A 21,347-nucleotide genomic window follows, 5' to 3' on the forward strand; every position below is an offset into this window, starting at 1 on the left:
TAAAACATTATGTGTTTGGAAATTATTTATATGTAGGTCTCTGAAAACTTTAAGATGTACTGTTTCTAATTTCAGTCTTTATTTGCCTTATAATCGAAATTTCTTCAAATCATGTAGGGAACAGACTTTGATAATGTGTGACAGAACAGCAATTTCTATTGAAATTTTGAAGTGTTACACTCAGTATACACATACAGAAATCATTATTTTTAGTGAGTGTTTTAGTTGATAAATTAAGCTAGTTGTTATTTGATGTTACATGTTTGGCTTAGCCAAGGTTTTGAACTTATGTTTGGAAACTTTGTTGCAATTTATATATTTTTCAATTGATATTTTTGAAATAGATTATAAAATTTCTATTTTCTAAAAGAAACATTTTATAATACGTGATCTGCAAGCCCTGCTAAATACCAGTCTTCTTGAGTTTACTACCGTGTTTCCCCAAAAATAAGACCTAGCCAGACAAACAGCTCTAATACATCTTTTGGAGCAAAAATTATTTAAGACCTGGTCTTATTTTAATATAATATAAGACCGGGTCTTATTTTACTGTAATATAATTATATAATATAAGACCCGGTCTTATATTAATTTTTGCTCCAAAAGACGCATTAGAGCTGATTGTCTGACTAGGTCTTATTTTCGGGGAAACACGGTATATTCTCTGATTAACAGGAGGTAGGTTTAGTGCTTTGATGGTCACTACCAGATTTTTAACTGATGACAACAAGGCAAATTGCTTCTCCCCTGGGAGGACTGTACCACTGAATTGATTTTTTACAAACCAGAATTTATCAGAATTTGATTCTCTTCAGAATGTGCTTTTTATTAATGTGTGATTAAACTTAATCACACTTTTTTTTTTTTTTTAAAGATTTTATTGGAGAAGGGGAACAGGACTTTATTGGGGAACAGTGTGTACTTCCAGGACTTTTTTCCAAGTCAAGTTGTTGTCCTTTCAATCTTAGTTGTGGAAGGTGCGGTTCAACTTCAAGTTGTTGTCCTTTCCATCTTAGTTGTTAATCACACTCTTAATAGTATTTCTTTTGCCAAATGCTTTGAGGTTTTACCTTACATTAATTCTGAATTTACATTTCTTCAATAGAAATAAACATTAATGACAAAAGTAGTTTGAAAAGTCATTTGATCTGAATTGTTCCATTTTTTCAGAAAGGTCAGGGTGGGTTCCAGATCATAGGTTTTTATGAAAAAAGTGAATTTTGTAAATTTTAAGATTTTTTTCGTTTTATTTATTTACTTATTTTTATTGGGGAAGATTGGGGAACAGTGTGTTTTTCCAGGTCCCATCAGCTCCAAGACAAGTCATTGTTTTCAATGACTAGTTGTGGAGGGGGCAGCTCACTGGCCCATGTGGGAATCGAACCTGCGACCTTGGTGTTATGAGCACTGCACTCTAGCCAACTGGCCACCCCAAGATTGTTTTTAAAAATGAGATTATCCTAGTAAAGATTGAGTAAAATATTTAAGGGATAAAATACTGCAAAAAAGATTATCAGATAACAATGCTGATTCTACCCTGTTGCATCATTTTGTTTGTTTTCCTTCTGAATGTATTGTGAGATATGCTAATTGTTTTGGAAGCTGAGGCTGAAGCCCAGTCATGCTAATCTGCTGAAGGCAAATTTTAGTGTAAAAACAAACAAACAAACAAAATACCTTTCATCTTAAATACCTGGAATTAATTCTTTAGCCAACCTTCAACTATTCATTGAGTAGCTGTTATGAATCTCACCTTCTCACACCTTTCCGTTAAAAGGCACTGGAATACCTGGCAAGTCCAATTCTAGTCGGTTAACTTTCCCACTCTCATTTAAAGCTGATCTATTGGAGAAGATGATATGAAGATATTATTCCCATCCTTATAGGATTGTTGAGGGATAAAATGACATAGATATAGGACAATTAGCACAATGCTTTCTCGCTAATAGTAAGCCCTTCATAAATGTTAGCTATTATTGTTGTTGCATTGTTATTTTAGTATTTTAATATATAGAAAGTTGACTTAAATTCTTTAAGATGATAGTTTGATATCCATCTTCCTATAACTTGAGTTGCTAAGACTTATATATTTGTGTGTATTTAGTGCAAGAAAGAAAAGAGACACCTAATACTTTGGTGGTTGTTATAGCATCATTTGTTACTTTATGTACTAAATGTCTTGCCTTATTTAGGCAGAGACAACAACATTTGTAGAAAGAACTAGGTAGGAAAACAATTTTCTGACTGTGCTGTTTTCAAAGAGGTTTACTGAAGAAGAGTAAAGACTACACCATAGTCTTATAGCAGCTCTCCAGCCAAGGTATATCTTTCCTTGAGAAAATGCAGGTAGTTTGGCTCTTACTCTTTGTCTATGACAAGGCCAGTTCGATTAAACTAGAGATGGTGTAGAATGGTAGTTGTTAAATGTATATGCCGAGGATCACATGTGCTGTCTTATATGCCATATCTCCTTTAGTCTCACGATAAACCCCCCAAAGCAGGTATTATCCCCATTATATAGGTGCAGAAGAAAGTTCAAAGAAGTAAAGTAACCCACACACTGGGATTTGGAATCTGGGCCTAGCAGCAGATTCCAACACCTTCTTGAAACAATTTTGCCTTGGATTGCCTGAAACATTTCTCCTGGCTCACTGGCAGCTCCTTTAAGCTGAAAACAGGTGACCCAGCTCACTTCCTGTAGTTCTAGTCTTGTTTATCCAACCATCTACTTGACATTTGTACTGGGAATACCAGTAAGTATCTCTAGTTTAACATTAACCAAAACAACTTGTGATGTATTTCCCCAACACCCCCACAACACCCTGCTTGTTCAAGCCCAGTCTTCCCCAGCTTAGTAAATGGCGCTACTGCCCACCTACGTACCAAGCCAAATATCTAGAAATTATTCCTTATTCTTGTATTTTCTTCACTCCCCACATTCAGTTCATTAACAAGTCCCATACATATTCCACAACCATTTGCTTCTCTCCATCTCTGTTACCACCTTTTCAATCATTAATATCTTCTGCAAAAGTCTCCTAAGTGATTCCCTGCTTCCACTCCAGCCTGCTATTCACAAAGCAACTGTAGTGATTTTGAAGTATGAATCAGATCACATCACTCCCCTGCTTAACACTCTCGTAGCACTCCATCAAACCTAGAATAAAATCCAACTTCCTTTGTTCAGTTTTACAAAGTCCTACGGGCCTAACCCCTCACTGCCTCGCAGACCTCCTTTCCCCTCTTGTTTATTACATTTCAATCTCATTAGCCTACCTATTCCCCCAATAAGTAAGCTTATTCCCACCTTTAAGTTCCTTCACATTAGCTGTTCACACTGTCTAGAAGATTCATAATTCAGATTTTTGTTTAGATGTCATTTCCTCACAGTAGGCATTTCCATGTACTCAATCTAAAGTAGCTTTTTCTGTCACTTTCATCATGTTTTATTTCTGTACAAATATGACATTATTACTATGATATTTTTCTTTTTTGTTGGTTTGCAATTTGTCTCCCATGCCAGAAAATGCAATTAAATGCATTCAAATTGGAAAAGAAGTAAAACTGTATTCATAGATGACATGCTCTTGTTATAGAAAATCATAAGAAATCCACTAAAAAACTGTTAGAACATATAGTTAAGTTCAGCAAGATTTCAGGATACAAGATTAATATACAAAAATCAATTTATTTCTATACACTAGCAATGAAAAATCTGCACATGAAATTAAGAAAACAATTTCCTTTACAATAGCAGCAAAAGGAATAAAATACTTGAGGATAAATTTAACAAAAGAAATGCAAAACATATTCTCTGAAAATGACAAAATATCATTGAAAGAAATTAAAGAAGATTTAAATAAGTGGAAAGACTATCCCATGTTCATGGATCAGAAGACTTGATATTGTTAAGATGGTAATACTTCTCAACTTGATCTATAGATTAACCGTAATTCCTATCAGAATCCCAGCTGGATTTTTGTAGAAATTGACAAGCTGATGCTAAAATTCATATGGAAACTCAAGAGACCCAGAATAGCCAAAACAATTTCGAAAAAGAACAAAGAGGAATCACATTTCTGATTTAAAATCTTAACTACAAAGCTACAATAGTCAAGACAGCATAGTTCTAACATAAGAGTACACAAATAGATTAATGAAACAGAATTGAGAGTCCAGAAATAAAGCCATTTATTAATGCCCAACTAATTTTCAACAATATTGCCAAGACCATTCAATGGAGAAAGAATAGTCTTTTCTACAAATGGTGCTGGGACAACTGGATAGCCTGCCTCATGCAAAAGAATGAAGCTGGACCCTTAACCTCACACCATGTACAAAAAATTGGCTCAAAATAGATCAAAGACCTAAATGTAAGCACAAACTATAAAACTCTTAGAAGAAAACACAGGGCTAGCCCTTCGTGACCTCGGCTTTGGCAATGGATACTTAAATATGACACTAAAAGCACAAGCAACAAAAGAAAAAAATAAATTAGACTTCACCAAAATTAAAAACATTTGTAATTCAACGGACACAAAAAAGTGAAAAGACAGCCTACAGAATGGGAGAAAATGTTTACAAATCATGTCTGACAAGGAACTTATATCTAGAACATAAGTCAACATTAAAAGACAACCCAGTTTTTAAAATGGTAGAAGATTTGAATAAACTTTTCTCCAAAGACGCTACCTATACAAATAGCCAATAACACTTGAAAAGATGCTCAACATCATTAGCCATCAGGGAAATGCAAATTAAAACCACAGTGAGATACCACTTCACACCCATTGGAATGATTATAAACAAAAAGCCTAATGTGTTGCTGAGAATGTGGTGAAAATGGAACCCTTAGACACTGCTGGTGAGAATGTAAATGGCACAACCACTTTGGAAAACTGTCTGGCAGTTCCTCAAAAAAATCAAGCACAGTGTTACCATTTATCCACCAATTTATCTTAACAGGTATATTATTTACTATTTAGTCTCTTCTTGTGTTTATCTATATGCATGTATCCATGTACAGAACAATATTATTTTTTTTTTTTTACAGATGGAGTAATTAAGACCCAGAGATGGCAGCTTGTCTAAGGGCATCAGAAAAGAATGATCAGAGCAGTGTGCTCCTGGTGACTGTTCTATGTTAAAAAAGGTAATACATACACGTAAAGCACTTAGAATAGTTCCTGATATATATAGTTAAGTGCTCAAAAGATGTTAGGTATTACTATTAGACCACATGAAAGGCTTTTAGAAATAACTGTATTGTGCTCATTTCCATTTTTGGCCTTGGCTCATGTTGTTTTCCCACCTATATTGTTCTCCTTTTGTTTTGCTGCCTGTCGAAATTTTCCCCTGGCTTCAAGGACTTGCTCGAATCTCACCTTCATGAATCCGCTGGTCTCTCTCTCTGAATTATATTGCACTAATGACATTGCCACAGTTTAGTAGTCACGTGTTCTCAATGATTTTTTTTGTTGATCTTGACTCCCCAACCAACTCTTATGCTCTACTGGTAGTGTTTTATATACAGTTGACCCTCGAACAGTGTGGTTGTTAGGGGCGCCAAACCCCTTGCCATCAGAAATCCGCATATAACTTTGGACTCCCCAAAAACAACTACTAATAGCCTAACTACTAAAATATATGTAGTCAATTAATACATGTTTTTTATGTTATATGTAATTCCTGCCATATTGTCACTGTAAAGCAAACTAGAGAAAAAAACATTAAGAAAATCTTAAGGAAGAGAAAATACATTTACTGTATTTACTGGAAAAAAATTGCTTGTAAGTGGACCTGCGCAGTTCAAACCTGTGTTGTTCAAGGGTCAACTGTATAACATACATATATATGTTATATATATTTACATATGTGTATATAAATATTTGAAACAACCATTTGTTAATTGTGAGTGGTAGGTTATTGTTTTAGATTCTATGCGTGTCTGTGGTTAATATATTTTCCCAAGTCAAAAAAAATAATAAGCCGGGCCGTCCTGGTGTCTCAGACAGTTAGAGCTCCATGCTCCTAACTCCACAGGCTGCTGGTTCGATTCCCACATGAGCCAGTGGGCTCTCAACCACAAGGTTGCCAGTTCAATTCCTCGAGCCCACCATCTGTTGGATGGTGGGCTCCACCCCCTGCAACTAAGATTGAACACAGCACCTTGAGCTGAGCTGCCTCCCAGATGGTTCAGTTGGTTGGAGTGTGTCCTCTCAACCACAAGGTTGCTGGCCACTCCCGCAAGGGATTGTGAGCTGCGCCCCCTGCAATTAGCAACAGCAGCTGGACCTGGAGTTCAGCTACGCCCTCCATAACTAAGATTGAAAGGACAACTTGACTTGGGAAAAAAAAAAAAAAAAGTCCTGGAAGTACACACTGTTCCCCAATAAAGTCTTGTTCTCCTTCCCTAATTAAAAAAAATAATAAATAAATAAATAAAATAAATAAATAAAATAATAATAAGCCAAGTGGAAGCTATTGACCATTAAAATTAATATATTTTTTTTTTTTAATTAAGAGAAAGTAAAGCTATAGCAAGAAATGTAGGTAACTCAGAATTATTTTATATCAGGTACAAATACTTGAGGGGTTCTCTAAAATGAATTCATTTCTAACCGTAAGTAGTCATATGATAGTGTGAGTGTATGTAGTCATACAATCAGGGAAGAAAACTGACCTTTTTTCCCAGTAAGTAATGGAACTGAGTAATTTGTTGAATGACATCTAGTTTTGTCCAAAGAATCAGTATTAAAACCTCTCTGACAGTGGTTCTGGAGTGAGGCCTAGTGTTGGTATTTTTAAAAGGTCACCAGGTGACTCTCTTCTGCAGACAGGTTGAGAACCATACTGCTATGTGACATGATATCTTTAAGTGAACAAACACAGTAAAACAGCCAGAAATTCTCAGGAGCATTAAAAAAAAAAAAAAATCAGGCAAGCCTAGATTCTGAACCAGAACGTTTCCAGAAGGTGGCGCTAAAAGTGCAAGGAAACCATAGTTCAAATTACACAAAAGCTTTACACTTCCTCCCAACTCCCCACCCACCACAACCCAATATGTTTGTAGATCAATATAGACTCTTCTGAAATGCATGAGGCTGGTTGCAGACCACTGTTGCTGACGTGAAGAAATATTTTCTCATTCCTAACTCATGGAAGTTCCTTAAATTTAGCCCAGAGGACTTTTTAATTTTAAAGCCCTGCTGGCAAAACTATATAGTAGTTTGTAAATACATATATTGTCCCAAACTTGCAAACAAAGCTTTTTACAAAAGATGCTTGTCAAAGATCAGCTAACCAGCAAGCTATTTATAGACAGTTTCTCCTTTTTAAAAAAATTTTTTATATTGCAAATGTTTTCTATTGCAAAATCTTTTAATGTTCCACAAACTTGTGTAATATATAATACTGAAACCCACATTGTATATATAAAACTGTGCATTGTACAGACAGCAGTTATAGAGCCTTCTTTGACTGTCTTCCGTGATACTTAATACTACAGCAATGAAACCTTTATAGCAGATTAATCAGTAGTGTGGACTAATCGTTTCCTGTTAAACTACTATCTATTCTATATTTGTTTTCTGTTTCATTAATATTTGCTTTTTATTTGAACATATATAAAAGTAACCTTTGTTTATGGTTAGGATAATTCAATACTATAAAGTTGTTAATTTTCCCCAAATATATGTATTTAATGTGATCCCAATAAAAATACCAATTTTTTTCCTGGCTCTAGATGGTTGATTATAAAGTTCATATGGAAAAATAAATATGCAAGAAGAGCTAGGAAAATCTTGAGAAAGCAATGTAGTTGGGTGTGTAGGGATGGACTAGCTCTACCAAAGCCTCTCTAATTAAAATTGTATGTAGATCACTAGAATATAATAGAAAATCCAGATATAGACTCTAGAAAATGAAGAAATTTAGTATATGGCAAAAGTGGGATCTCAAACCACTGGAGAGACAGCCTTTTTAATAAATAGCATTGGGACAACTGAATTATTTTGAAAACGATAGATTTGGAATACACCTGACCCCATATACTTATAACGATAAAATCCCAATGGCCCCGAGAGCTACTTGTAAAGAAATCATACAAGTACTATTTAAAAAAAAGGTGGATGAATTCCTCTATAATCTGGGATTGGGGGTTGTCCCCACAATCCCTCTGTTCACCTTATTACCCTTTTTTCCCACTCCCTTAAAACTAGACCTTGGTCACTACTGGACCACACAGTTGATCAGATGGAGATGTAAATCCATCTCAGTGTATGTTGAGATTGGGAAGAGGGCCGATGACTAGATAAATGAATTATATATCAGGGGAAGCCAGCACTGGGCTCTATGTGAATCAAAGAGGTGAGGGGACTGGGAGTGGAAGCTTGACCTGGTTATACCTGATTGTTGTTAAGTAAATTCATAGACCCACCATACATAATGTATACATGTACATTTCCTATACACTTGAAAATAGAGATATTTAAAGAAATCTTTCAGGATTACTCAATTAATTCAAGCCCACTGTGTGGCAGATCATGCTGACTGCTTATCCAACAGCCATTGTCTTCCTTCTTTGCTGATAGAATTCCAGTTTTGTTCAGGCATTAAGTGGTCAGATGCTTTTAAGGGAACTGGCCCTTTACTACCCTTAGAAGATGAATTTTGATTAGTCCAAACTAGTAATGGTCATTCAAATTCCTTTGCCAGTGATTCACTTAAGAATGGACATATGATTATGGATAATGAGAGGGGAGAGAAAGTCTGTTGTAGTGCTTCTGGGAAATTTTCCCTGATGTTTAAAAAACAGTCATGAGTAAGGGATATACTCGTCTTCCCTTTCAGGTCTTTGGACATTGTAATGTCAGAACATTCTGCTTGGAGCTGCTGAAACCATATTGCAATCATGAGGAGAAACAAGAGAAGAGGACAAAGCGGCTACACTGAGAAATGGAAGAAAGAAACAATTTAATGAAAGTCTTGGTGATGAACGCTTTGACTAAACTACCATCCCTGATTTGAAGAAGGAATTCCAATACATCACAACAGGGTACCTTCCTGCGGTCCTAAAACAGAGTACTGCATTACATCTGTGGGATACCTCAGTGGGTATTTATCAGCACAGCAGGTCACACACAGCCTAGGAGGGCTGGGTCAGGATGAATCAGTGTGTCCAGAACCACCATTTCTCACTTTCTCTCCAGTGAGCACCTCTTCCCCCTAAAATGAGTCAGTTTGTTTGTTTGTTTTGTTTGTTTATATCAAGACATGCATTTCTCCCAGGATATGCAGAACTCCTTAGTGTTTGCCTACCCTTCTAAGGCTTCCCTCTGTCATTCTCTATCCTAGCCTAGGGAAGGAAAAACACAAAGTACAGTTTGAATCAGGATTTGAATGAGGTTCAACGTGTTGTACTTGTTTTATAGGTATCTTAAATCTCTTCAATCTGGTTTTTCTATCATTTAAATTTTTCTTTATTTCTTGTTGTTGATAAAACCAGATTATTTTCCTATACAATTTCCCCATAGTCTGCATTTAGATAATTGCGTCCTATAGTGTTGTTTCAAATATTCCTCTAGCCCTTATATTTCCTGGAAACTGGTAGTTAGATCTAGAGGCTTGTTCAGATTGAGATTCAAATTTTTTCAAGGAGGTGTGGTAAGACTATTTTATGGTATGTAATTTTATTAGAAGACACTTGGTGTCTGGTTGTCTCTTTTTTGTGATGTTAACAGCAATGTCTAAATACATTGATGTATGAGGAACTGCAAAATGGTAATATTCAAGTTCTAATATAGTTCTCCTCTGTTTCCTGTCTGAAACTCCTTTCTAAAAAGAAATTTCTCATCACTTGATTACCCTGAGATAGAGATCATATAAGAAAAACAAAAATGCTTGATTTCCCCCCCTTTTATTTACTGGTTTAAACAACGAGTTGCCTCCTTAGCATCCTTCCCAGGTGACTAATGAGGTTTTGTTTTATCTTGTTTAAAAAGACTGACAATACCAAAGAGTTGATGTAGATCGGGAGCAACTGGGACTCCTGCATTACAGGTGGGCGTAGAAACTGATGTAACCACTTTGGAAATCTGTCCTGTGTTATCTTCTGAGGTTTGCCAATGACCCGTCTGACCCATTCTGTACAGCAAGCAGACATTAGTGCTATATCCACCAAAAGATATAAATACATACATGTTTACAGCAGCACTATTCCTAATAGCCACAAACTAGAAACATCTCAAATGCTCATCAACAGTAGAATGGGTAAATAAATAGAGGTATAAGCATACAATGGAATAATGCATATCAAAGAAAAAAAGAACAAGGTATTGCAATATAAACAACATGGATGAACCTCACAGATGTAATGTTGAGCAAAAGAAGCCATACACAAAAAGTGCATATTCGATGATTCCACTTATGTGGAATTCAAGAATAGGCAAAACGAGTTTATAGTGATAGAAGTCAACGTAGTGGTTATCTTTGGGGGATACTGACTAGAAGGGGGTATGAGAGTTTTGGGGGGCAGTATCGGAAAGGTTTGTGTCACTAGAAAGTACTATATGTAAGTTATACTTCAACAAAAAAATTTTTACAGTCAAAATAAGAATATGTATCTGTATTGCTTGTATGCATAAAGACATTCTGGAAGAAAACACAAGAAACTAATAATAATAGTTTCCTGGGATATGGGTGCTGGTGTGGAAACTGGGCAGAATGGGTCAGGACAGGGTAGGAGATGTTTTTGCCATTAACCTTTTTTTAAAAATTGAGATATTGTTGACTTATAGCATTATATTAATTTCAGGTGTACATTCAATATATACATGATATTTGTATATATTGCAAAATGACCACCACAATAACAGTAGTTAACATCCATCACCACACATAGTTACAAATATATTTTCTTGTGATGAGAAATAACTTTTCTATATTTAAATTTGTTTGAGCTGTATGAATATATTATTTTTTAAAAATTGGTTACCTAGTAGAATCCTATTTCCAGATGGATCTATTCTCATTTTTGTGCCACAGGCATCTGTTTGTTTCCTAGCCTTTTCCTCTTTTTTCTGACAATCATAAAATATGACACATGGAACAATTAGTGGGAAAACCAACATTTTTGCTTTGAATGTTTACTAAAAGTCCTAAACTTTGAAAGTTCAAATATTCTATAAGAGGCAATATATTCAAATATCAAATTACTATGGATTAGTAATTACAGGAAATATTCCATGTCGCACCGAGTTGGGCCTTGCAAGTGCTGATTAACTTTGCCCATTTGTCCTTGATCATAAATAGAATTAGCTGGTCTAGAACAATATTGACTATAAAATCTTTTCATTCTTTGTGATGAATGACTCCTCCCCAGGCAGGACTTGTCTTGGTAAAGTGCCAGTATCCAGTTGTAGACATCTTTACAGCATGCATGTCCTAGAAAGCAAACAAGTCTCAGTCTTCTAAACAACCCTATCCTCACTGACAGTGATACAATGAACTTGAAGGGCCCATAGCAAAAGGGGTACCGGGGAAGGAGCCAGACTGAGGAGGTGTGCTTTCCTGGGACGTTGTAGGAGATACGGTTGGGTTGCACAATATGCAAGGTTTCCAGGATGGCTCTTTGCCATCCTGGAAGAACACTCCATTAAGTCATGAATACTCTCCTTAGGGCCAGGTGCTGAGGGTTGATGAAGTTGTCCTTTGGGGATAGTCGTTGTTCTTCCTTAGGGGATGGCCCTGAGTGAAAAAAAGAAAACTTAGCCATATTCCTTTGACCCAAGTTTTGTGCCCTAGGAGATCCATGACTCTTGGGATGGAGGTATACCATCAGATTCTAGAGGGTTCTTGGTTATCCAGTAGGGCTCCTAACATATTAAGAACACCTCCAAGAAGAGCATAGCTTACTTTACTATATAAACTCACATTCATGAGAACCCTAGTTCTTAAAGGTGCCTTCTGGACTTTTACAATAAGGGGATCCATGGTGAGTCAGCTGGGATAGCTGAGGTAGGCTGAAGTGTCACATCACCTCTTTTCTGGGTTGGAATCACAAGGTCAGGAAGTCTCCCAAGGACCGATGAACCAGGTCAGCTTTAGTACATTTCCCAGACAGCTCAGGAAGCTGTGGACTCAGACACTGGTCTGCTTTTCAAAGTCCTTGGAATTTGATCCTCACTAACCACATAGCATGGAGCAAGGCAGAGATGCTCAACTATGGGGCAAGAACGTTCTCCTCTTCCTGCAGCCCAGGTATGCCCTTCACAAACCAGAAGGGTGGAATGGGACCGCTGGAATGATGGCTCAGTCAGGGGTAGCAGAATCCTCAACTCCCTGTTCTCCCATCCTCATGCAGTCTGTAGCGTATGACCAGGGACTTTTAAATGTGCCCCTGGGATGGTTGAGCTCGTGGCTGTTGTAGTTATTGGTGTTGAAGCCAGGAATGTATTTGCCCACTTCGGGGTGGTTGTAATGTAATATTAATAGTACGCTGCTCCTAACACTTTCTCAAAGACATTTCAGTTCCAGGTGAATAGGTATTAGCTATAAAGACTTGCCAAATCTTTTGTGGTGAATTTGCAGGCTCTGCTGCTGAACTGTGGCCTTTGGGGATTGGCATAGAGTGAGCAGACTTGATCTTGGCAATGGAAAGAGGCTTTCTCGTCCTACCCGCTCCCAGGTTCTGTGGAAAATACAGCACATGACTGCATTACCAATTTCTGTTGGCTTAACACAATGAGAAGCTATATATCATTTTCTGTCCACTATCCCCCAGGTGCTCTTCAGCATGTACTGCTTTCCAAATGTCTTTCTCCCATTGAATATCTGTGTTTCAGATTATTTATCCCTGGATGTGCCATTTGGGGATGGAGTCTGTATCCTTCCTGAGACAACTGCTATCTTGGTGTCATCACCCCTGCCAAGGGCAGTGTTTCCTGTCGTATAGCTCATTCCATGAGAAACAGTTGGGTGATGAATGCATTGCCTAAAAACCTTATCAAGTTGTAATGACTTTCCGAGGTTTTAAATGGCTTCTGCATGAAAAGGTTAACTCTGAATCATAAATAATGAACACTTTTCAACAGAACAACCTTTCTCTTGTGTGGCAGTTTCATGTACTGAAATATTTGGCATTTATCTCGGTGTTGAATGTCATTTTTTCTTTCTTCCTCTAATAAAAACTGACAGGTTTTGGCCATTAGCATAGAAGAAAAAAACAATTTCAATACAAGTGCCCTCTTAAACATCACGGCCTGATGTTGATGAATTTTAGTAACTTACATTTAGCCAGCGAAAATCTAAAAGAAGGCTTCCAAGTAGCCTCATTGGCTGTGTTAGGGAAAGAAGAAGGCTGCACTAATTTGATGAAAGAGAAAAGGCACATTTGATTTCACTTGTCTTTGGAGGCGAGAGGGAACCTGATAACCAACAAGGGAAGGACATGATCAGGCTCAGTGGCTCCCGTGGGAGAAATGGAGGAATCTTGTAGGAATCAGGGTCTCAGAAAGGAAAGTGGTATGATGTTGATTACATGTGCTGATCAGGAATCTTGGATTGCAAGAGGCATAAACCCCACTCAAAGCAGCTTAAGCCAAAAAGGAGAGACATTTGATGACACAACTGAAAGTACAGCTTCCAGTTTACGCCTCAGCCACAGTTAGATCAAGCAGAGGTGTTTGTAATTTGTCTCTCTCTGTATCTCCTGGCTCTGCGCTTTTCTGTGCCGGTAGTTTCTGTGAATGTCTTAGCATTGAGACAACCTGAGATGATTAAATCGCATGTGGACCCCTGACTATGGAATGCTCTGATCATCCAGACCTGGGTCCTGTGCTCACTCACCCTCATTTTCCAGTTGAGGTAGCTGTGCCTTGTGAGTCCTCCGAGTGTCCTGGTCTTGATCCTGCAGTTCAGGGATCACACTTCGTCACAGGATCTCACCAGATCAAACCCTTAGGGAGGTGGTTAGGGATTCATATGCACCCTGGACCCACCCTAAGCACCAGATGCTGCAGCCCCTGTCACCAGGAGTGCACACCCTCTGGCCACTCCCCTGAAGGAGCCTGAAGGCAGGAGCGGGGAGGGCAGGACAGAACTGCTCACCCGAGGAGGAATTCATGTCTGACTTCAAAGTGGCAGATGCCAGGAGTACCAGAAAAGCTCTTCTGGCTTGAAAGGGAACTTCCTATCTGCTGGCTGATGCCTGAAACTCTGACTAGCTTTCTCTTTAAGCCCTTGTTAAAATACAAATATCCTTGAAAGTGGAAACACTTTAAGTTTCTATCAGGGATTCTTGGGGTGAAGGATTAGAAAGCAGGTTTTGATAATAGGAAGGAGTGAAATTTTCAGGGCTCTGGGAGCCTGAGGTCAGGAAATAAGGAGTAGAAGATGAGAAATGACCAAAAAAAAAAGTGAAAGACTGCCATTTCCCAGCACGCCTGGAGCTGGAGCTGGACAGGCAAAGGTTTGGGTTGCAGGCAGTTGATATGGTGTGTCACTGAGCTAAAGCAAGGAAGGAAGGAAGCCCAGTGGATGGGGGTGGCATCATGGATGAGTGGTCCAAGACCAAAGTTTGGAGGATTTACAGGTGGGGACAGGTAAAGGGCTGAAGTAGAGGATGGCACATTCACAGCGGGGAAACAAACTGAGCAAATGGACCGAGACTAAAACAAGATCTTGTGTGCTGGTTTTATCTTTCCAGTGCCTGCCATGTACCAGGCCACTCTATAGATGGCCTTTAGAGCCCTTTCTTTTTTTCCACAAACAATTTTTTTTAATTGCAATAAAACACAACACAAAATTTACCATTTTAACCTTTTTTTCCCCAAAGATTTTATTGGGGAAGGGGAACAGCACTTTTATTGGGGAATAGTGTGTACTTCCGGGCCTTTTTTCCAAGTCAAGTTGTTGTCCTTTCATTCTTAGTTGTGGAGGACGCAGCTCAGCTCCAGATCCAGTCGCCATTTCTAGTTGCAGGGGGCACAGCCCACCATCCCTTGCAGGAGTCAAACCGGCAACTTTGTGGTTGAGAGGACGCACTCCAACCAACTGAGCCATCCGGGAGGCAGCTCAGCTCAAGGTGCTGTGTTCAATCCTAGTTGCAGGGGGCGGAGCCCACCATCCCTTGCGGGACTCGAGGAATCGAACTGGCAACCTTGAGGTTGAGAGCCCACTGGCCCATGTGGGAATCGAACCGGCAGCCTTCTGAGTTAGGAGCATGGAGCTCTAACTGCCTGAGCCACCGGGCCGGCCCCTTAACTATTTTTTAAGTATACAGTTTAGTGGCATTAAATATATTCACATTGTTGTGCAACCATCACCACCATCCATCTCCAGAACTTTTTCATTATCCCAAACTGAAACTCTATCCATTAAACAATAACTCACCATTTTCCCCTTACCCCCAGCACCTGGTAACCACTATTCTATTTTCTGCATCTATGAATTTGACTGTTCCAGATACCTGATATAAGTGGAATCATACAATATGTGTCCTTTTGTGTCTGCCTTATTTCACCTAGCATAATGCCTTCAAGGTTTACCTATAGGTAACACGTGTCAGAATTTTATTTTGTAAGGCTGAATAGCATACCTTTGTATGTACATACCACATTTTGTTTATCCACTCACCTTTTGGTGGGCACGTGGATTGTTTCACCTTTTGACTGTTGTGAATAATGCTGCTATGAACATGGGTATACGACTGTCTGTGTGAGTCCCTGCTTTCATGTCTTTTGAGTACATACCCAGAAATGGAATTCCTGGATGATACGGAATTCTAGGTCTCATTTTTTGAGGAACTGCCATTGTCTTCCACAGTGATTGCACCATTTTACATTCTCCACAGCAGTGCACAAGGGTTCCAATTTCTCCACATCCTTACCAACACTTGTTAGTTTTTTTTAATGCTAGCCTTTTTAATGGGAATGAGGTGGTATCTCATTGTGGTTTTGATTTGCTCCTTATTGATTAGTAATGTTGAGCATCTTTTTATATGCTTATTGACCATTTGTATATCTTCTTTGGAGAAATGTCTCTTCAAGTCCTTTGCCATTTTTTAATTGTTTTGTTGTTGTTATTGAGTTGTAAGTGTTCTTTATATATTCTGGATTTTAATGTTATCAGATATGTGATTTGCAAATATTTTCTCACCATTGAGTATGATGTTAGCTGTGGGGTTTCTATATATGGCCTTTATTATTTGGGGTAGTTCCCTTCTAGTCCTAGTTTGTTTAATTTTTCTTTTTATCATGAAAAGATATTAAATTTTGTCAAATGTCTTTCCTGCATTAATTGAGATGATCACCTATTTTGTTCCCCTTTATTCTGTTAATGTGGTGTATTACATTGATTTTTGTATGTTGAACCATTCTTGCATTCCAGAAATAAATGCCACTTGGTCATTGTCATATAATCTTTTAAATATGCTGTTAAATTCAGCTTGCTAATATTTTGTTGAGGATTTGTGCCTCAATATTCATAAAGGATATTGGTATTTAGTTTTCTTTTTTTGTAGAGTCTTTGGCTTTGTTACCAGGATTATGCTGGCCTCACAGAATGAGTTAGGAAGTTTTTCATTTTCTTCAACTTTTTGGAAGAGTTTGAGAAATTTGGTGTTAGTACTTTAAATGTTTGATAGAATTCCCCAGTGATTGTTCAGAGGTTTTTGACTATTGAGTCAGTCTCTGTATTAAAGTTCTATTCATATTTTCTATTTCTTCATAATTCAGTCTTGGTTGGTGTTATGTTTCCAGGAATTTTTTCATTCATCTAGGTTATCCAATATGTTAGCATGCAGTTGTTCATAGTACACTCAGAATATTTTTTTATTTCTACAGAGTTGGTAGTAATGTCCTGCCTCAAATTTTTGAGTACCTACTTTCTGTACAAGGCACAGTGTTAGACTCTGGGGACCTATCTACAAGTACGACCCCATGACATCACAGAGTTATAGTCCAGTGCATTTAAAATGTGATTTAGAGAACAAAGTCGGATAACTCTCCACTTTTCAGAATTATATTAACTATACATATAAATTTAAGATATTGATTTCCAAGCCACATTCAGTGAAAGAAAGACCTTAGACACAGTCTTATCAGCCCTTACTTGTTGCTACTACTATATCCTTGCTAAAGATCTCTGGTCTCAGAATATGTGTAGCAATCAATATTGGAGACAGGACCAACTAGCAGCAGTGTACTCTAGTCCAGCACTACTCTTTGCACCACACACACTCAAATATGGTCGTGGGGGTGGAGCCCTTTTATCCTTATTATCCACACAATAAAGGGCAGGAAGTGCAGTGATCTTAAGTAGCCAGTATGATGGGTTTTTATATATGTCTAGACCTGTGTATCCACAGGTCAATATAAAATATTCCCATCTCCCCAAAAATTCTATGTATACATGAGACATGAAACAATTTGGGCGCTTAAAGTCTCAGTCTGACAGCTATGTAGGGTAAAGAGGGTAAGATGGACTGAGCCTTGGCTGGAGGAAGCATCCAGGAATTCTGCTGACTGCCGCAAGTGGCTCAGACATTCACATATTTTGCGATATCGGCCTTGGCCCTAGCCCTCCAGCAAATTCTGATTGTGCTTACACACACACACACGTATTTATTCAACATTTATGGAATTTGCAGGTCCTGACTTGGTGGAGTATGCAAAGAAAAGCCACAGTTTCTGCCCTTCTGGAGGAGAGCTGGTGTCTCTGCAGCCCAAAGACATCCAGGCTCACCATTTAACTTTTATAGACATGGTCAGCAGCAGCTGTCATATTCCAATGAACCCTCCTTCTCAGAAAATCATAGCTGAACCCTCCCCGCTACCTTGTCATAAGCATCATTCACGCACATGGAGTTAGGGTGAGTGGGGAATCATCTTTACTCTGATCGTCTGTTCTGCTCCAGCTTCCTCAGCCATGGCCTCTAGAGCTTCCAGGTTTCTTGTGTGTCCAGAAAGTAGGTCCAGAGATGTGGGTGGGCTTAAAAGTATATGGGCTATTTGGCCTGGAGAGAATACCCTTAGGAGGTACGTTGATTACACGCCTCAGGGCTATAGAGAGGGATTTTATAAGAAGGAAGTAGACTGATTTTTCATGGTCAGTGAAAGAAGCAGTAAGTTAATCGGTTCAGGTTAAGTAGGAAGAAAATCCTTGTCTAAAGAGTGGCCAAGATGGTGCCAAGTGACCTCTACGCCACCCTCTCAGAGGAGAAGACAGATAGAGGGCAGCCTAGAGGAGAATTTCATGGTTCTCCTGACTCCAGGTGATGGGCAGGGTTGGGCTGGCACTCTACTACCTCTAACTCAATGGTTCCATGGTTCTATGATGTCACTGAAGAGAAAAGAATGGGGAGCTGGGCTCAGCTCCAACTGCTCCAATTCCTCTCTCCTTTGGATTCTGATAATGTTTGGGATGAGGGGAGGTGAGCTGAGTGATCACACGTGTCCCAGCTCAGTCTCCCCTCTAGCCACCTCAGCCCCCACCACATTTATGGAGAGAAATTAGCCTGTGTGAGTCAACTCCACCGAAACAAGCAGAGCATCTTTTCTGAAACTGGTCAAAAGAATAACAATGAAAACAGCCTTTTATTCTTCTGTTTTTAGAAAATTTAAGGAACAAGAGATCCACATTCAAATTGAGCTGGAAAAGAATATTTGGACAAACTGTGACTGTGAGAGTGGATGAGTCTTCTAGCTAACCTTATGATCTTTGAAACCAAAGCAATCACTTTCTCCATCATCCTTCTAATTTGCTTCATTTGCATCCTCCTTTTATTGGTGGTATTTTTATATAAAAGGTATAAATCCATGTTGATAAATTAGGATCAGATTTCAAGTTACACTAGCAAATGTATCTAGAAATAATATTTAAAAATTTAAAATGGAGCAAATAATAATTCTGGAGCTATCTACTTTTTTCTATATCAGGGTTTTAGAAATGCTAATTTCCTGTTTAAAAGTGAAGTTTTTTGCTAACCCTTAAAATCAAGATCATTCTTCCTTTTTCTGATTTTTTTTTTTGCTTCTTTCTTTTCAGTTTCCAAAGCAAGAAAGGTGATGAGACAGAAAAAGGTCCTTGTACAGATGCTAATAGAGGTGAAGATTGTTTAGCTGCTAATGTGGAAACGAACAATTCAGGAAACCAAGAAAAGTAAATTTGTATCACAAAATGTTGTAGAAAGCCATTTTTGTGTGGGATAATGGTGGCTAATATACATGAATTTTAAAATCTCTTGATTTATTTTCTAGGACTATTATAAGGGCTATCATGAGGCCTGGCATTCTTGTCCAGAGACAGAGTAAAGAAATGGTGACCACCCACTTAGAAAATGGACAGGACACAAAGAAGGAAGTAAAGGACAAAATAAAAGAGAAGCAGGATTCTAAGAATACTGGAGAAAAGGGTCAAGAGGTGATGGGCTTTTCAACTCTCAAGGGGAAGTTTAGAATTTGTTTGACTGAAAAGGAGGTAAATCCTTTGGTTAGGTAGAACGAGGGTTGATCTTGCCTGTTATTTAGGTTTGTACCTGGAAGGAGTGCAATATCCATAGTCATTTAAGCCATTTTCCTTAGCTTATTGGTTCATGTTATTAAACTATTTACGTATGCCAAGCCTGGACACTTGATCATTCTTCATACCTGATCATTTTTGTTTTTCATAATAATTTCCCTTCATTTTGCTGCTTTTCCCAGATTCTTAGGATCTTAGAGCTGGAGGAGGGCTTGGAGATCATCTAGAGATCCAGCCCCCTGATGTTACAAATGAGAAAATGACATGAATTTTTCCAACGTCATTCCTCCACTGTGGCCGAGCTCAGGACCAGATCCTGTGTCCTGGCTCTAGTTCCAGGCTCCTCCTGCAACCGCACCCAAACACTGCCAGGGCCTTCTTGAGCTCTATGTTTGGGGCTCCCTAATAAGAGCAACTCACATGCCCTGCCAACATAAGACCTATGCCCAGTTGGAGGCAGAATCATGTCCAGGTGGCTCTTGGGTTTGACTGCTACTTAGAGAGAATAACATGTTACCAAATGCAATTTGAATATGTCAGTGTATGCTTTTATAACCATAGACATATGAAAATGGTGGATTATCACTGCTTTTCTATTATTTAGAAAACCTTTTTCTGTTTCTCACTAACAATATACATATAACCTATATTTTTATTTATTTTATTTTTTTAACCTATATTTTTAAAAGCAGAGCTTGTTAACATTCATAAATTAATCATTTATACCATTTGTCCAATTCTCTTGCAGAATGATGGGTTGCGGAAACCACACATATCTGTCACTGGAACTCCTTCAGTTGTTGATAACCACAAAAGACCTGTAAAAGGAGTGACATTTTCTAAAGAGGTAATTGTTGTGGATCTTGGGAAGGAATACCCTACACCTCGAAGCTATACTCGAGAACATAAAGAGAGAAAATGAAGCTCAAAAAGGCTGTGTGTGAAATAACTGTAACCTTAGACTAACAATGAAATGACTGGGGGTACAAAATCATGTTGAAACAGCAGAATAATGGGGAATTAAGCAAATACAAATAGTATTTTACCTTTGAGCAGAAAGAAGTGGAATACATTTAAAATTCTGTAAGTAAAATACACAGAGGTTTTTTTAAAACTCAAATCTGAGTTCAAGAAATTGATTGTATTACGTGTCCTTAAAACTCAGTTTACTCAAACACTGTCTAACATGAATAAAGTTATTTGTGTTTGTGCAGATGTCTGTTAGGTAAGTCATATTCAAGAGTGCTTTAGAAATAGCATATAGTTTTGGCATTCATGACCAAGTAACATTACTGCTATCACCATGGAAACTTCCAATAATTAGGACTAGTTCCAATAACTAGTTCTACTACATAATCCCCATTGAATTTAGTCCTGAAACCTTTCTTATGGTGACAACCGCTTTTTATGATTGATACAAAAACAAAAACAGACAAAAAAACAAAAACAAAATACCCTACCATTACCATCAAAATATCCTGTTATGTTAGGTATATCCTGAGATTATACTATTCTTGATTTCAGTAGTTTAAAATTTACTGTCTCTCTATAAGGAGTATGACAGTGCAGACCAGTACAACACCATCCAAACCACTGCAGTAAACATTTGTGAAACGTATAAGGGGCTATGAGAGAGAGAAAAAGCAGAAAACATAGCATTTGATTCAGGGGCCTGGCACATTGTCATGTATATGGCATACTCTCAGTACATATTTGTTGAGTGATTGAAAGAATAAATGATAAAATAGTTTAGAACATATAACTAATGCTCACTGGGGAGTACTGACACCCTTTGATAGGAAGAAGACCCTGTGGTCTGGGACCATCCC

General features: G+C 38.1%; 1 protein-coding gene across 3 annotated transcripts; it reads left to right on the plus strand.

The window, feature by feature from the left end:
* The first annotated feature begins 550 nt into the window (after positions 1-550).
* On the plus strand, positions 551-20,733 carry LG05H2orf74 (linkage group 05 C2orf74 homolog). Of its 3 annotated transcripts, none has more exons than XM_074332024.1 (7): positions 551-4,965; positions 5,054-5,152; positions 8,851-17,869; positions 18,612-18,805; positions 19,045-19,158; positions 19,257-19,419; positions 20,267-20,733. In XM_074332024.1, exons 4-7 carry the CDS (start codon positions 18,690-18,692, stop codon positions 20,438-20,440), a joined length of 567 nt encoding a protein of 188 aa, XP_074188125.1. In that variant the 5' UTR covers positions 551-4,965; positions 5,054-5,152; positions 8,851-17,869; positions 18,612-18,689; the 3' UTR covers positions 20,441-20,733. The 3 variants fall into 3 exon arrangements, with proteins under 3 accessions (XP_074188125.1, XP_074188126.1, XP_019573036.2); XM_074332025.1 differs by having other exon boundaries at positions 8,851-9,055; positions 17,648-18,805; XM_019717477.2 differs by having other exon boundaries at positions 8,851-9,055.
* The last annotated feature ends 614 nt before the right edge of the window (positions 20,734-21,347 follow it).

This window comes from Rhinolophus sinicus, linkage group LG05, assembly GCF_036562045.2.
Source record: "Rhinolophus sinicus isolate RSC01 linkage group LG05, ASM3656204v1, whole genome shotgun sequence".
In the NCBI taxonomy this organism is placed as follows: Eukaryota; Metazoa; Chordata; class Mammalia; order Chiroptera; family Rhinolophidae; genus Rhinolophus; species Rhinolophus sinicus.

Bases quoted from the DNA above. Each gene is read 5' to 3' on its own strand.
- LG05H2orf74 (XM_074332024.1), top strand. From the start codon at position 18,690: ATGAGTCTTCTAGCTAACCTTATGATCTTTGAAACCAAAGCAATCACT. The intron at 18,806-19,044 runs GTATAAATCCAT...CTTTCTTTTCAG, and splicing joins GTGGTATTTTTATATAAAAG to TTTCCAAAGCAAGAAAGGTG. The intron at 19,159-19,256 runs GTAAATTTGTAT...TTTATTTTCTAG, and splicing joins AATTCAGGAAACCAAGAAAA to GACTATTATAAGGGCTATCA.